We start from the raw sequence: 16475 nt of genomic DNA on the forward strand, positions 1-16475 counted from the left end.
CTCTGTTCTTTCGTTCGGAGGGATTCGCTTGAGGGTGATAAACAGGAATAAGTTCTTGTTTAATACCAAAGAAGTTACAGGTTTGCTGCATTACCGCACTAACAAATTGTGTGCCATTATCACTAATCAATCTTCTGGGTAAACCATAACGTAAAAAAACTTCTTCAATTAAGATTTTTGCACAATTTTTTGCAGTGGCTTCTTCCAAGGCGAAGAGCTCTATCCATTTTGTACTGGTGTCTTCAATAAGAAAAATCCATTTTTTCCCAGTTGGAGTTTCTGGAAATGGGCCAAAAAGGTCTATAGCAAGTCTTTCAAACCTTTGTGCATATACAGGAGTTCAAAGTAATCCAGCAAGTTTCTGGTTATTTGGTTTATACCGATTGCACTCAGTACAATTTTTCACGTATTCTGAGATATACTCTCTCATACCAGGAAAGTAATACCTGGAGGCAATCTTATGGTACGTGCCTTCAGCTCCACAATGTCCTGCAGTGGGGGAATCGTGATACTGCTGTAGGACTCGTTCTCGCTCTTGACAAGGGACAACTAACAGCCTCTTCAGAGTCTGTGTCGGAAGAGTAACGATACAAAACTCCTTGATTCATGAGATATCCTCTACTAGTCCAATTTACATAATTTTCATCTTTTTTGCCACTCTCAAAACAGTCTATAATCTTCCTTACATCTTCATCTTTCATTTGTTCCTCACGAATGTCTTTAGATTTCCGGGATGGTAAATCTATAGAAACAGCATTTAAATCACAAAGAAAGTCATTATTTGCATAAGATGGTCTAGAAAGAAGATCTGCTATAACATTGGATTTTCCTGGAGTGTAGATAATTTTTGGATGATATGACTGGATTTGAAGGGCCCATCGAGCCAAACGACCAGATGGTGATTTAATACTCATTAGCCATTTAAGAGGTTGGTGGTCAGATGCAATTATTATTTCTTGGTTTTCTATATAACCGCGGAACTTCTCAAGAGCCGAAACTACTGCAAGAGCTTCTCTTTCGGTAGTTGAATAATTTCTTTTAGCTGAGTTTAACAATCGACTTGCATACTCAATCACACGTTCCTCTGGGCCTTCTCCTTGGATAAGGACTGCTCCTAAAGCATAATTACTGGCATCTGTCCTAATGATGAACGGTTTATTTCCGTCAGGTTGAAATAACACAGGCGGTGAAATCAACCTTTTTTTCAACTCTTCAAATGCTCTTTGTTCGGTTTCTCCCCATGTCCACTGTTTATTCTTTTTGGTTAAGTCACTAAGGGGTCTAGCAACTTCTGAAAACTTAGGGACATATCTTCGGAACCAGGAACACGTATTTAGAAAAGACTGAACTTCCTTTACGCATGTTGGTTTAGGAATTTTCTGAATAGAAGATACTTTCTTGGCATCTACCTCTACACCATCTTCTGTAATCCAATGACCTAAATACTTTACTCTGTCACAAGCAAAATGGCATTTGCCCCTGTTAGCATTTAGTTTAAACACAGAAAATCTTTCAAACACTTTCCTCAAATCTGATAAATGTTTATCAAATGTTTCTGATAATACTATGATATCGTCGAGATATGACAAGGCAAAAACATCTTTTAGCCCTGATCTAAATTTATCAATAAGTCGTTGAAAAGTTGCAGACGCGTTCCGAAACCCAAATGGCATTCGCAAAAACTTGAAAGTACCAAATGGACAAATAAAGGCAGTTTTTTCTTGATCTACTTCATGAACTTTAACTTGATGATAACCTGCTCTTAGGTCAATGGTAGACACGTATTTCGTTGATTTAGCTTCAGTTAGCAAATCATCCATTCTTGGTAATGGATAGGTATCTGGAACGGTTTGGGAGTTTAATTTTCGATAATCTATACACAGTCTGATGGAACCATTAGGTTTAGGGACCAACACAACAGGACTCGCATAGGGTGATTCGCATTCCTCAATGATACCCTAAGCTAGTAAGGAATCTAGCTCCTTTTTTAACAGCTCTTTCCTCGCGGGTGTCATTCTATATGGTTGATCGGCAACAGGTAAATTATTTCCGGTCTGGATTCTGTGCTCAATATAAGGAGTTGGCTTTCCCCTGGCTGAAAGCTAGTTTTATATTCTTCTAACAATTAATTTAATTTCTTCCGTTGTTCTCTCGTCTCGTTGTTCTCGTTGTTCTCTCGTCATCATCTGTCAACTTCACGGATTCGGTTGCTTCCGTTATTGCAACAGGAGTGTCAGCAGAAGTTTTTGTTTCTGGAGATGCTACTTTCAAAGATGTTAGTACGTTTGGAGTCTCTTTAGCTTCAGATGGTTCTTTGTAAAAGGGATACTGCTTCTGTGGATTTTCACTAAAATACCAAGTGCCATTCTGGATGTTGAGCACTATTCCCGCAGCCTGTAGAAAATCAGTTCCAAGTAACGTCCTGTTACATTTTGCTTTTGGCAAAGCAATAAATTTCATACGGACTATCTTTCCTTCAACATTCAGATTTACCACTGTAGTCAAAGCTTGAACATTTCTTTCCTTGCCATCATCTAGTACCATCATAATATTTGTTGTTTTAAATCAAAATCCTCGATCTCGTAACAACTTATAAAATCTTTCTCCTGCAATAGAATTCGATTCTCCTGTATCAGCGCAAAAAGCTGCTTTTTCACCACAAACAGTTAAAAAAATGGAACTGGACAGTAGAACGGATGATTCAACTGCATACAATTTTACACAGTTGACGACAGTTTTAACTTCTTTTAACTTATTACACTTAGGGCACTTTGACTGTATGAAACCGGGATATCCACAACCATAGCAATGAATAGAAGTTTTCCTTTCTTGTCTAAAAGTAGTAAATTTTGAATTGTCAACGTTTGTATTTTTAATCTGGTTAACGTTTTTAGGATTACTAGTTTCAGATTTTCCTTCTGGAACAAATTTAATATTTTCTTTACGATATGGTTTCTTTGCATTGGAAGATCCATTTTTCTTCATGCCACGTCTTACATTTTCATAATAATCGAGCTTTTCTGCGAGCTCCAACGGATTGTTCATTTCTGATAAACTGTCCACAAAATGTTCTCTTACCTCGGGAGGTGTTCTTTTCTTTATTTGATCTGCAATGATAAAGTTTTGTAGCTGCTCGAAACTAGAGATATTCAATTCTTTAATCCATCCTTCAAAATAAGATTTCAATTCAAAAGCAAAGTCCTTCCATGTAATTTCTGCAGATTTTCTATGCTGAGAAAACATTTGTCGAAACCTATCAGCTGTGAGTCTATATCGCTTCAAAAGCATAACTTTTACTTTTGCATAATCTTTAGAATCCTCTTCGTTTTCTTTAACAACTAATTGATTTATTTCAGATGGTAATGATCCAATCAAGTATGGGATCCAATCAGTTTCGGGTATATTTACGAACTTCAATTGACGCTCAAACATGGTCAGATAAAGTCCTATCTCATCTTCCTTTGGGTTAAACTTTGGAAAAATGCGATTCAAATCAAATTTAGGCTTATCTACTTGAGAAAGAGACTCCTTTGGCATATTCTTATTAATTTCAAGTTGGAATTTAAACTTCTTCTAATTCAAACTCGCGTTCCTTGGCTAATCTTGCTTCTACTGCTTCTTTTTCCGCGCTATCTTCAGCTTCTTTTTCGGCTTTTACGCAATCATCGATTATATTGCTTAACATATTTTTTGTAAATTCTTCATCATAGGTTTTAGAACTCGTTATCAGATCTCTCAATTGCACAACTTTTAAGTTATCTGCAACTTGTAATCTAAGCTCTAAAGCTAGTAATTTAAGGTCCTCTTTGCGGCCTTTGCCTAAATAAGCCATCTCGAAGGGGATTTATGTAAAGTTCTTTTCTTTAAATAGTTGAGAAAGTCTCTATTCTAATTTAATATTTCTCACTGGCAGAATAATATATGTAAGTTTAAGCAATGAGGGTTTAATTTAATAGCAATACTTTCAAAAATTCCATGTAAGCAATATCAAAATTCACAGAATTCTAATCATATATTACTCTTTACACATTCGTATAAAAATAATATTTTTTATTTACCAAACTAGTTGAGTTGCCAACATCATTAATCTTTCACTCTTAAAATAATGAACGTGAAAGCATATTAATACGACACAAATTCTAAATAAAAGTTATTTACGAGTGATATCTTTTGTTCAAGGACAAATCTTTATTTGGCAACAATCTCTCAGATGGAATAAAATACGTAACACTTATTTTAAATGCAAGTTTTGTTTTCAGTTATATTATAATCATTTAACAAGATAGAATCAAGCTTTAAAACTTATAAACAATATTAATGCAAATATAAAATCATTTCTACATATTTTAATTACATTAACAAAGAACTACTTTTGCTCTTTTTCTTTAAAAAAAATACGGATGTACCATATAATTAAAGATACATATTTATTTTCTCATAACTGAAATATTATGGGTTGTGATAATATAATTTAACACCTTCTAATTTCCGATATGATCAAAATACAATCTCAGTGAAGTATTGTTTCGGTTAATACTCAAATATTTATAAAATAAAACAGACTTTCACTCTATGTTAAACCATCACAATGAATGAAATTTTACACAAAATAAATCTCCTACCTACAGTGTAACTTCACACTAAAACCAAGGACTTTGGATTAATCCTTCATAATTTCGAAATGGATATTCGAAATTGTTCATATCACCAGAAAAAGCTAGAGAGCTAGAAGAAAAAACTGAGCTCGAGTTTCGGTAAAGAGTACGACTTTTATTTTAAAATCATTTTAAATTTTCGAAGCCCACCGTTGGGCAGCCATTTTCTTTTATATAGCATTGTGACCACGGCTAGCTGTAAAGTTGTTAAACAAAACTGGTAAAATTTAAACCAGACAAATTTTAACATTTAACAAAAGAAATTTAATTAAACACAAACACTACATAAAGAAAGTTAGGTGCTACTTTGGTAGACGGTTGCACGGATTTTTGGCGATTTACGTTGGCGCAATTGTTGGCGCGATTTTTACAAACGTCAGCCATCTTGAAAAACGCTGTTTTTACGCATAGTAAAGTATTCAAAACTTAAAAAAAAAATAAATATCGTTAAAAGTAATGGAGGTAAAATCCTAGTATACGGTGCAGCGTTGGCGCTATTTTGAAAATTATCGCCAACACCAAAAATGATCCAAAGAACGTCGCGATTTTGAAAATTAGCGCCAACACCAAAAATGATCCAAAGAACGTCTATATACTATACACTATATACTATGTGTCTATATACATAATATATACTATATATAACTATATATATTCTTTGAATGACCTGTTTACTACTCATCGTACATGTCCCATTTTTACTGCTCATCATAAAGTCGCCAAAAGTAGCCAAATCCCGTGTGCACCGGATACTAGGATTAAACCGTAATGGATTAATTTTTTGTTGAAAATGTTGCTTTTTAAGATGGCAGCAAGGGTAAATAAATACATTTACTATAAGTATAAAATAGTAAAGTAAGGTTACTATTACTTTCATATAGCAAAGAGAATAAAAACACCGCTATAAAAACATTGTGCCAACGTTTAATTAGATTAAAATATTACTGAAATTGAATATTGAATTAAAAACCATCATACCAACATTTAAAAGAATTAGAATATTATTAAATTCAAATACTTTAAAATACGTTATATAGAATATAATTAACATTAAAACATATGGACAATAATCATCTCAGCAATTTTTGAAAATAGTGTATTAATTTTTTCAACAAAAAATTGAAGTATACAATTATAAAATAAAGGAAAAATATGTACTTACATTTTTTTAGTCATTTAACCTATTTCTTATTGATAAGTACCACAAAAAAAATCGAAATCATAATTTAAATAACATCTTTGAAGACATCTTTCAAGGAATTCGAAGATATGAATTAAATTTTAAAACGGCGCGGAAATGCACAAATTTTCAGAAACCAATCAGAGAGCTGATTATAGCTTGTTAATGCACAAATATTCTATAACCAATCAGAGAGCTTATTACATCACGCCTAGAATTAAAATTATTTAAAAATTCATACATAATAAAATCATTTTTAAAAAAATGCAAAATTAAATTGTATTTTAATATTTAACAGCCATAAATAATGTTTAAAACATTAGATTAAATTTATACATATAAAAACCAATTACTTTTAAAGTAAGGTGACGTCATTGGTTACATCATCCACAATATAAAATTTCATAAAATATGATAGACAATAAAATTTTTATTTCAAATAAAAATGCAAAATTAAATTGATTTTTAATATTTAGAAGCCATAAATAATATTTAAAACACGGAATTTATGCACAATAAAACACATTATTTTTTAAATAAAATGACAACAAAGTATCGGTTACCATAAATAACTAATCCATCAATGGGTTTACCATAAGTTGTATTACTCGCCAAAAGAAAAATCGCAACAAATCGCCAAAATCCGTGCAACCGTCTACCAAAGTAGCACCGAAAGTTACATGACAAAACTAACAAGAAGTAACACAAATAAATATTACTCAAATGAAAATAAAAAGTTCATGTTCATAGTCCTCTGCCGGAACTCAAACTAAATTAGTTCGAGCGTAGGTGTTTTGAATAGTGTCCGATAAGGTGGCGCTGCAATACATGAGGCTGTTTGCTAGCGTTCGTTACATTTGTAAAATTTTACTTGAAATTTAAGATTAAAAATAGCTGTGGCAATTCACTGTAACAAAAGTCCATAAACCACATTTGACGTTATTATCGCTGAAAAAAAGATGCCAAATTTCAAAACGCGAAAATATGTAAATTCGTGTATATCTTAGAAAATTTTGAATAAAAAAGTCTAATTTTTTGCAGATATGCTTAAAAATACACCTACTTTAAGATGATGGTAAAAATTTTATAAGTTATAATTCAAAGTTTTTTCGAAAAATTTATAAAAATTATTTAAAAATAGAAGTTTAAAAAATAAAACACAAAAAATGGGTAACTTTTACTTGGAATGAACCTAAATTTCGAAGTGTGAAAGGGAAAATAATAAAAGTTTAATAAAAAAAGAGATATTAATAAATACTTACCAAATTCAATTAACATTGAGGAGCTAAAATTTTGAGAGCTAATATTTTAAAAACTACTCGTACGATTTTTACAAAACTTGGTATTCTATCATAATTTGAGTCGTAGAATCGAAATATGGAAAAATATTGATATGTTATTTCAGAAAAAGTCCGATTTTGTGTCAAAATACCTATATGTATAATATAATACAAAATGTTAGTATAGTGCTATATATAAATCTAATATATATCCTAAGTCGCGCTTTCGAGACATGAAAAACGCAGTTTGAATTTTGTCAATCGGCCCAGTAGAACAGGAAATATAGCACTGTCTTTTTTTTTTTTTTTTTTTTTTTTTTTTTTTAGCAGTGTACATTGTTATAATAATTTAAGAAATTTGCTTTTTAATTTAAAAAACTGGTGTGAAATATTTGGGAAATCGTTGGAGAATCATTAGGCATTGTAATATTTTTAAAAAATAAAAGTAAGCAATACCTGATGAAGGTATCATAAGCATGTATCACTAACAATAAGGAGAAAATGTATCCTTTTTCCCCGTCAAGAGTTCTATTACATTCTTAATTTAAAAAACATTAAATATCAGGAATTTTCTGAGAATGCTATATTGCAGACCTGTGCTTGATTTAATGTAACTAGAATTTGAAATTTAATGAAATAATTATTTTCATATTGATTCTATTTCCATCTAGTTTTAATTCACAGAACGTTATGTTTTTATTGAACTTTCATATACAGTGCAAAGTCCTAGATTCGTCGGGACTTCCTGTATTCCGGATTTGGGATTTTTCCGGATATTAGATCATCAGTTTAAGTCTAGTAAGATGACATGTAAAAATTATAGAATTAAAAGTTTGAAATCGTGATTTATGAAACAATGAAGCATATGTGATCTAAAGAGTATCAAAATTTACAAAAACAAGTTTAATATTTATTTGTTTACTTTAGTAAACATTTCTTTCAATGTAAAGTTGTTTACGTTGTTTCGTTTTTTATGCTAATATTTTCTCTTTAATTCCGTAGACAGATATAATTTTTTGTTTAGTTACATTGTTGAAATTCTGTAATTGTTGTGTCAAGAATTCCGACTAGCTTGTTAATCGAATTTTTTTTCGTTTTCAGTAACCTCTCTGTCACGTTCTTCACTATCGGTAGCGGTATTTTCTGGATCTAGAACCATACTACAGATTTCGCCATCCATTAATTGATTCATGATTGAGTATTGTCATCACAGTGAAAAGCTTTTTTTATATCATCTTCATTTATTACCGCTTCTCCACATTTCTTTACAAAATCCGTTAATTGGAAAATTTCACCATTGGTTTGCGACATCCGAAAGTACAACACACTACAACACAACATCAGCTACCACAATTTCCAAAGAACTATTTTCAAACAGCAGGAAAACAACAAGCAAAATCAGATGCGTTAAAAGTATAAACAGCTATGTGATAAAGTTGTCATCTCCGTCCATGAAGGTGTGAGCTGCCAGTGGCTGGATGCTTCGATCTTCAAGGAGAATTTCATGATTAAAAACTTGAGAATAATTTACGAAGTCACATTGCACGGCTTTGGTAAAGAATTTTTCATTGGATCTTCTGATATCTTCTGGAATTGTCTCAAGCTTTAAATCTCTGTGCAAAAGTTCATTACGAATAAGATAGTGGGAGTCAGTTATAATACGCAAAATTTTTTTCTGTACAACTTGCAGTTGATGAAGTTGAGTTTGAGTAACCGTATTTCAAGCAGAAGCAGCATGGCATAGTATTGGTCGAATGCAGGTGGTCTAGATATGCCTCTTGGTACGCAAGCTAAGATGATTTTCCAATGGCAGGGAGAAATCTGCACATGATACCAATGGCCTTTTTTTTTTTTTTTGACACTTTTAATGTGGTTGGACCAAGTGAGTCTTCGATTTAAAATGATGCCTAAATATTTAGCCTTTGTGACCAAAGGAACAGGTTCTTGGAAAAGAAAGAGTTCTTTAAAAACAATGTGTTTCTTGGTTTTGCTGAGGATTGAAAATTGCGATTTGTTAGCATTGCTAGCATTAATTTTTACACGCCAATTGGTGCACCAATCTTCTGCAGCGTAAAGATAATTTTGCATTTTGTCAATAGCGTGATTTGCTTTGATAGATTTAGTTGCAATCGCCGTATCATCCTAATAACATGCTAAAAGAGAATAATTATCCAAACCAGGGGGCGGAAAGTCCGAGATGTAGAAAAGATATAGCACTGGACCGAGGATAGTCCCTTGTGGGACGCTGGATCTTATGGGTCTTGAAGTAAATTTTTCATTTCCTTGAGCAACGAAGAATGTGCGGTTCTGTAAAAAGGAGAAGATCAAAAGTATAAGTTCTCTAGGAAGTTCCAAATTGATTAGATTGAAGATGAGCCCCTCATGCCAGACGCGGTCAAATGCTTTAAGAATCGGAACTCTCCACGTGTTTTATCATGCGCGGAGGGGGGAATCAAATGCGCATGCTTAAAGCATACAAAAAAAAAAATAAAAATAAAAAAAGTTGTTGGTGGCTCTTGAGGTCCGCATTTTAGATCATTCCAGATATTGGATGTCCGGGTCTCGGACGTTTTTTCTGTATATATATGTAAGAAAAATAAAGAATATGTAAAAGATTAAATTAGCATCGTAAATTAATTTCCCTTCTCTATTCTAAAAATAGCAACATCTATTTACTCTGCGCCATTTCGAGAAAAATCTATGTCATATGACTCTTATGTAATTCTGGTGATGTAAATTGAAGTAAAACTCAAGCAGCCAATAATAATTTTACAGCAATATTAACTGTCCAATTAAAATGCTTTGAGAACCAAAACTAACTCAGTTTGACTTAAGATTTCATCCTGAACATTACGCACTTGCTTTCGACTCTTTGCCTTAGCTGGACTGCAGTCTGTCTGCTTCTTCAATATTTTTGCTGCAAATCTATCAAAAATGTAGGCCTTTTGGAACAAGCACATTTAATGTGCCGACTTGTGTTTAGTCGCAACATGTTGCTGAAAATAAAACTGAAGATTTAATCTGCCTTCGCCTCCAATTTCCTAGCCATTATGGATCAACACTTCTACGCCATCAAAATTCGTGCTCCTGAATATATTACATATATTTGTAAGAAAAATAAAGAATATGTAAAAGATTAAATTAACAGCGTAAATTTCCCTTCTCAATTCTAAAAATAGTAACCTCTCTCTCTCTGCACTGCTCTGGAATTAAAACTCAAGCAGCCAATAATAATTACAGCAATATTAACTATCCAGTCAAAATGCTTTGAGAACCAAAACTAACTCAGTCTGAATTAAGATTTCACCTTGAACATAACGCACTACGCTTTGGCCTGGCTGGACTGCTAGCTGTCCAGCCAGGCCAAAGCATCCTCCTTTCTTCTTACTGCAAATTTATCTAAAATGTAAAACCTTTCGGTATAGGCACAGTTAATGTGCAAACTTGATTGTGGCCGCAACATGTTTGCTGAAATAAAAAAATAAAAATTTAATCTGCTTTCGCCTCCAATTCCTATTTATTATTGATCAACACGTCTACGCCATCCAAATTTCTGCTCGTCATTACTTCACTTAGTTTGAAATCAAGTTATTCTAATACTTGCGCAGTAGCTGCCAAGTTAGATAATAATAATTTATTTACTAAAGAAATATTGATTATATTATCTCCTAATATTAATTTTAGTAGAAGTATCTAAAAAGAGTGAACCCATAGGTAGTAAGTTTAATTCCGAAAATTGTTTTAAAGTAACTTGAATGTAAATTGTTAAAAATGTTTTACGGAGACTTTAATTAAATCATGAATAACAAAATTTCAATTGGAAAAGAAATTAAATTAAAAGCAAGTAATCATTGCCATTGATCAGAAATTAGTTGACTTTTCAAGGGGAACAATCCATTTCCCGTTCTATGAACAATAATTAATAAATAAATACGAAGGTGTTTCGTCCTTTACTCAAGTAATCAGGTGTTGCCAAACTGGCAAATTAAGTTAGGCCAAATATTTCCCTGAAGTGAAGGGATCCAGAACCAACGCAGAACACCAAAGAACTCATTCTGATTAAGCATTTTCGCTAATACAATTTTGAGTGAAAAGCAATTTATGCAGTAAAATTGATAAATTACTTGAGTAATTGTCTTCCGACACCCTCGTGTTTGTGCATTTTAATTCAAATCTATTTGTAAAAAATTAAACATTGGAAATTGGAATTATGAAATATAACTGAAAGTAATTGAAATAAACATTAGAAAATTAAGAATTATAATGCAATCTTTGCAAAAACAAATCAAATAATAAAAAAAAAATTGAAAATTAAAATATATATAATAAGAAAAAGGAATGTACATGAAGATATAAAAGGCCAGAAAAAGCATTAATTAACTTTCGTTCTTTCTAGTGGGAAGTAACCAAAGTGTTTTCTTCGGCGTCTTACTCAGAAGGGTTGTGTGTCCAAAATTCTTTATCGGCAGCGGGGTCTTTGAATTATTTCAGGCGGCGAAACTTGTGAGAAGTAATTTATGGGATAGGGAGAGATTAGGAATGCTTGAGGGACTTATGTTGTGTAGTTCTTATGTGAGTGAAAATGTCTGTTAAAATTTTGAATATACTAGTGAATGAAAATTAATTAATTTCTGGCTAATTGTCGTGTCGAAACGAGGAAGAAATTGCGAATAGGAAAAAAGTAATTTTCACTGTCAAAGAGCTATTTGACACACTAAAGGTTATGAAATAGGCCCATTTTTTTAGTAACAGCTTTGGTGATGAGAATCTACGTAAGTACTGTAAACTGGTGATTTGCAATGTCATTCTGCTGACTCATCTATTTCATGGTGGTTAGTTAGCAAGTTGCTTAAGGTCCTTTGATATTTAAATGCAACTATTGGTATGGTGTCTACAGCTGGGAAGTAAACTGTACAATCGTTGAGATTACTAAAAAAATTGGCCTATTTCATAATCTTTAGTCTGTCAAATAGCTTTTTGACAGTGAAAATTACTTTTTTCCTATTCGTAATTTCTTCCTCGTTCCGACCCGACAATTAGCCAGAAATTAATTAATTTTCATTCACTAGTATATTCAAAATTTTAACAGACGTTTTCACTCACATAAGAACTACACAACATACGTCCCTCAAGCATTCCTAATCTCTCCCTATCCCATAAATTACTTCACAAGTTTCGCCGCCTGAAATAATTCAAAGCCCCCGCTGCCGATAAAGAATTTCGGACACACAACCCTTCTGAGTAAGACGCCGAAGAGAACACTTTGCGCACTTCCCACTAGGAATTTTGTTATTCGTGATTTAATGCAAGTCCCCGTAAAACATTTTTAACAATTTACATTCAAGTTACTTTAAAACAATTTTCGGAATTAAACTTACTACCTATGGGTTCACTCTTTTTAGATACTTCTACTAAAATTAATATTAGGAGATAATGTAATCAATATTTCTTTATTAAATAATATATATATATATATATTAGATAGAGTATTATTGATTATCATACAAAAAGTTCAGAATTATATTTGGGAAAATATTTTTAATATAATTTAATTACTTATTTTTCAGATTACATTGGAACAGAAATGCAAAGCAACATGCACTTCAAAGAAGCAAAAAATGTATTTCAAGGTTTATGATAAAGGAGTGAAGTTACTCGCTTTGGGATTATGAGAAATATTAATTGTAAATATTCTACATTGTACGTAAAACATATTAAAAGTGTTGATTATTATACATATTTCATATAAAAGTGTGATTATTCCATGTATATTTAGCATGAAATCATCTCATAAAGAAGTAAATTTAATTGCTGGGTTAAGCTTGTTTGCTTGGAAATAATTTTAACTGGATAAGAGCGTTTTTTTACTAAGAAAAGCAAGTAAATTTGATCATGTGATATTCTGTAATAATGACTAATGTGTAATCATGTATTTTAAATTTTGAAACTTTATTTTTAAAACTAATTTAAAATTTTTCAACTCTGCTTTAAAAATAATTCGTAATGCAAAACATAATTACGTATTAAGCAGTTTATTCTATAAATAGTACATATGCCTAAATTTTCCTTAAAAAATGAAGAAAAATTGTTTCCTCTCTCTGCCTTTAGTTATTGAAAGAATCAGGGCCAATAAAATATACACTGAATTAGCTATGCATATTTTATAGTGCTGCGCCGCATCTGTGCTCACATGAGGAAGATGTGATAAATGCACACATAGCTAGTACTATGATTGTTAATCGGTCTTTTCAATTACCAGTATGGATAAAACTGATTTAGACAGCTTCGATCGCGGATAGGCACTCGACTCATGGACCATTCAATTTCCAAAATCCTCAGTGGGCTAGAATTTTCAAGGTCGACAGAGTCAAGCGTATACCGAGAATACACGGATGTTGGGAAAAAGAACTAGCGATCGAGTAAATTACAAAAGACAATTAACCTAGAACAAGCGTGGTGTGAGACGACTCAGCCATATTGTACATCAACAAAGCCAAACATTATCTCAAATTACCACCCAGCTGAATCAGGCGACAGTCGTATAGTCAGTGAAACGGATCGTGCAACGCTCTCTTCACCATATGGGCTTCGGAAGCCGTAGATCCACGAGAGTACCATTCTTTGCCTTTACTGATCACATTTTTACCTTTGCTACGCTGGATCACCTTTTTAATGTTGCGTAATTTTTTCCCCTTTTCATTATTCCACGAAAGCAAACGCTTTTTAAAAATACCAGATTTTAAACTTTTTCAACAATTCCATCGCTACATGAAAATGATATAAATAATTTTATACTTCATGGTATGTGTACGTTTATAACATACACATAATATTATAAATATACATAAAATTGAGAGTTTTATATATATGTAAGATATAACAAAATATGATAGCTGTTTCAAAAAAATAATTGGCAAACTCAAAATTAACATTCTAAATTCATCTCTTCTCACAGGTTCCAGATTTTTCAATCTTACGTAACGTTTTAATGCAGATGCCTCTTGTCCAATGAAATTAATTGTAAACCAAACTCTGAACTAAAACTTTCCCACTCCCAACCTTCTTCCTCTGAAAGTACTATAAAGCCCCGTTCACAAGAGCAGATTCAACCGGTAGCGAAAACCGGTTCTTCCAATGTGTCCCATTCACATGGGACTTGGAGGTAGAACTTGGTTGAATGTTCCTTACCTCTCGGGAGGCATATTTCACAAGTGCACATCTGTGTAGCCACCGTGGGAGTGGTTTGGATGGACCAATTAGCATCCAGTAATATTTCTGTCGTGTCGCATGACCTTTCGCGTGCTTTAAGCAAGATGGTTGAAAATATTCTGCCACGCAATTTTCCATACAATAATTAAAGCATCGTCGATTACTTCTGAAATTTTTCATTGCGATTTTAAATCAATTATAGAAAATTAGGAAGATTTCACTACGTGGTTGAAATAAATACAAACACATGTTGGATACTTCGCAAAAATATTATTACTTAATAAGTGGTAAATAAGATGAAGAAAGAAATATGTGATAAACATCTGAGCTCAAATGCAATCTTTACATAAAACTATGCGTATGAGAAAAATATTTACACCAGTTATGTATGTAAATAAAAGTCAGCACTTTTTATTGCAGTCTATATGAAAAAGATTATAATTATAACCAATGCAGAATTTTATTCAAAGTGAACTTTAATAATTTGCATTCATATACATCGTGTTAAATTTCGCATTTAATAACTGCTCACACTTAAGTGTACTTTCTACACAAGAAATACTCATCAAACAGAGTGAATTTATCGTATTCACAAAAAGTATATTCAATTTATTCACATATAATTTTTAATGTTGACAACGGATATAATCAGATCATATGTACTGAATCTTGCTGTTTGAGTAATACCAGCTACAACTCGACTCTGTTTAAGTTTTATGTTTTAAAAATGAGCTCTATCGTTTTTGTAAGAATAACTGCTTCTAAATTTTTGTAAATATCTGCAATTAAAGTGTTTTTTCGTATTAAATCCATAGTTATTTTCGAAACCTTTAAAATACTGATGTCCGTGGGACAGGACTATGGATAATTTGAAACGGGAAAAAACACAATTACGGCGATATTTCACAACTTCTTTGAAAGAAGTGGACACTGTTCTAAAAGATGAAGCAGTAAGTAAGATTGATTTGATATCTGTATTTAATATATTTAACGCTAAAGCTGACAGATTATTTCAGTTAGATGAAAAAGTTAAAGTAAAATGGCTAGAAATCGAAAATTTTAATTAAGATGAATTTTCTAATGATATTGATTTAACGGAAAGCTATCGAAATCAGTGGGTTGCTATGAAAACGAAAGTTGATTTAATGTTATCAACGACTGAAAGAAAGGGCGATATTTCCAGTGTAGTAAATGAAACCAAGCGAAATTTCCGTCTTCCTAAGTTAGAATTGAAACGTTTTGATGGTAATATTAAAAACTGGCTAGGATTCTGTGGACAATTTAAAAAGATTCATTGATGCAGATGATAAATTTCAGTATCTTTTACAAGGATCTGAAGAAGGGGTGCTACTTTGGTAGACGGTTGCACGGATTTTGGCGAGTTTTTGGCATTTTTTCTTTTGGCGAGTAATACGACTTATGGTAAACCCATTGCTGGATAAGTTATTTATGGTAACCGATACTTTGTTGACATTTTATTTAGAAAATAATGCGTGTTATTATGCATAAATTCCGTGTTTTAAATATTATTTATGGCTTCTAAATATTAAAAATCAATTTAATTTTGCATTTTTATTTGAAATAAAAATTTTATTCTTTATCATATTTTATGAAATTTTATGCTGTGGATGATGTAATCAGTGACGTCATCTTACTTTAAAAGTAATTGGTTTTAATATCTATAAATTTAATCTAATGTTTTAAACATTATTTATGGCTGTTAAATATTAAAATACAATTTAATTTTGCATTTCTTTTTTAAAATGATTATGTATGATTATTTAAATAATTTTAATTCTAGGCGTGATGTAATCAGCTCTCTGATTGGTTATAGAATATTTGTGCATTAATGAGCTGTAATCAGCTCCCTGATAGGTTGCTGAAAATTTGTGCATTACCGCGCCATTTTAAAATTTAATTCATATCTTCGAATTCCTTCAAAAATGTCTCCTTCAAAGATGAATGTTGTTTTTGATAAGTACCAAGAATTTTTGGTTTCGGAATCAAAAAATTGTCCTTTGAGACCTTATTTTCACCAGCCTGGCTTTCCTAATCAAAGATTCTTACAAGGGTCAGAGGAAATTTATTTTAAAGTTTTGGAGGAAACGTCGCTAATTTTTTCTTCAGTGAAGTGCGAAAATGTAGATCACA

At 32.0% G+C, this 16475-nt stretch overlaps 1 protein-coding gene across 2 annotated transcripts in view; it reads left to right on the forward strand.

Annotated features, from left to right (window-relative positions):
- Elp6 (Elongator complex protein 6) overlaps positions 1-12866 on the forward strand; it is a 30179-nt gene extending 17313 nt beyond the window's left edge. Inside the window, exon 2 of one of the 2 annotated variants that reach the window (XM_085817288.1) lies at positions 8217-10768. In XM_085817288.1, the coding sequence (XP_085673414.1) occupies positions 8217-8219 (3 nt within the window). In that variant the 3' untranslated portion in view covers positions 8220-10768. Of the gene's footprint in view, positions 1-8216; positions 10769-12682 lie in introns of those variants that run through there. The other variant, XM_085817287.1, reaches the window with a different exon arrangement.
- Positions 12867-16475: the final 3609 nt, after the last annotated feature.

This window comes from Stegodyphus dumicola, chromosome 5 (assembly GCF_044657685.1).
Source record: "Stegodyphus dumicola isolate Sdum_Otavi_A_Nest chromosome 5, ASM4465768v1".
In the NCBI taxonomy this organism is placed as follows: domain Eukaryota; kingdom Metazoa; phylum Arthropoda; class Arachnida; order Araneae; family Eresidae; genus Stegodyphus; species Stegodyphus dumicola.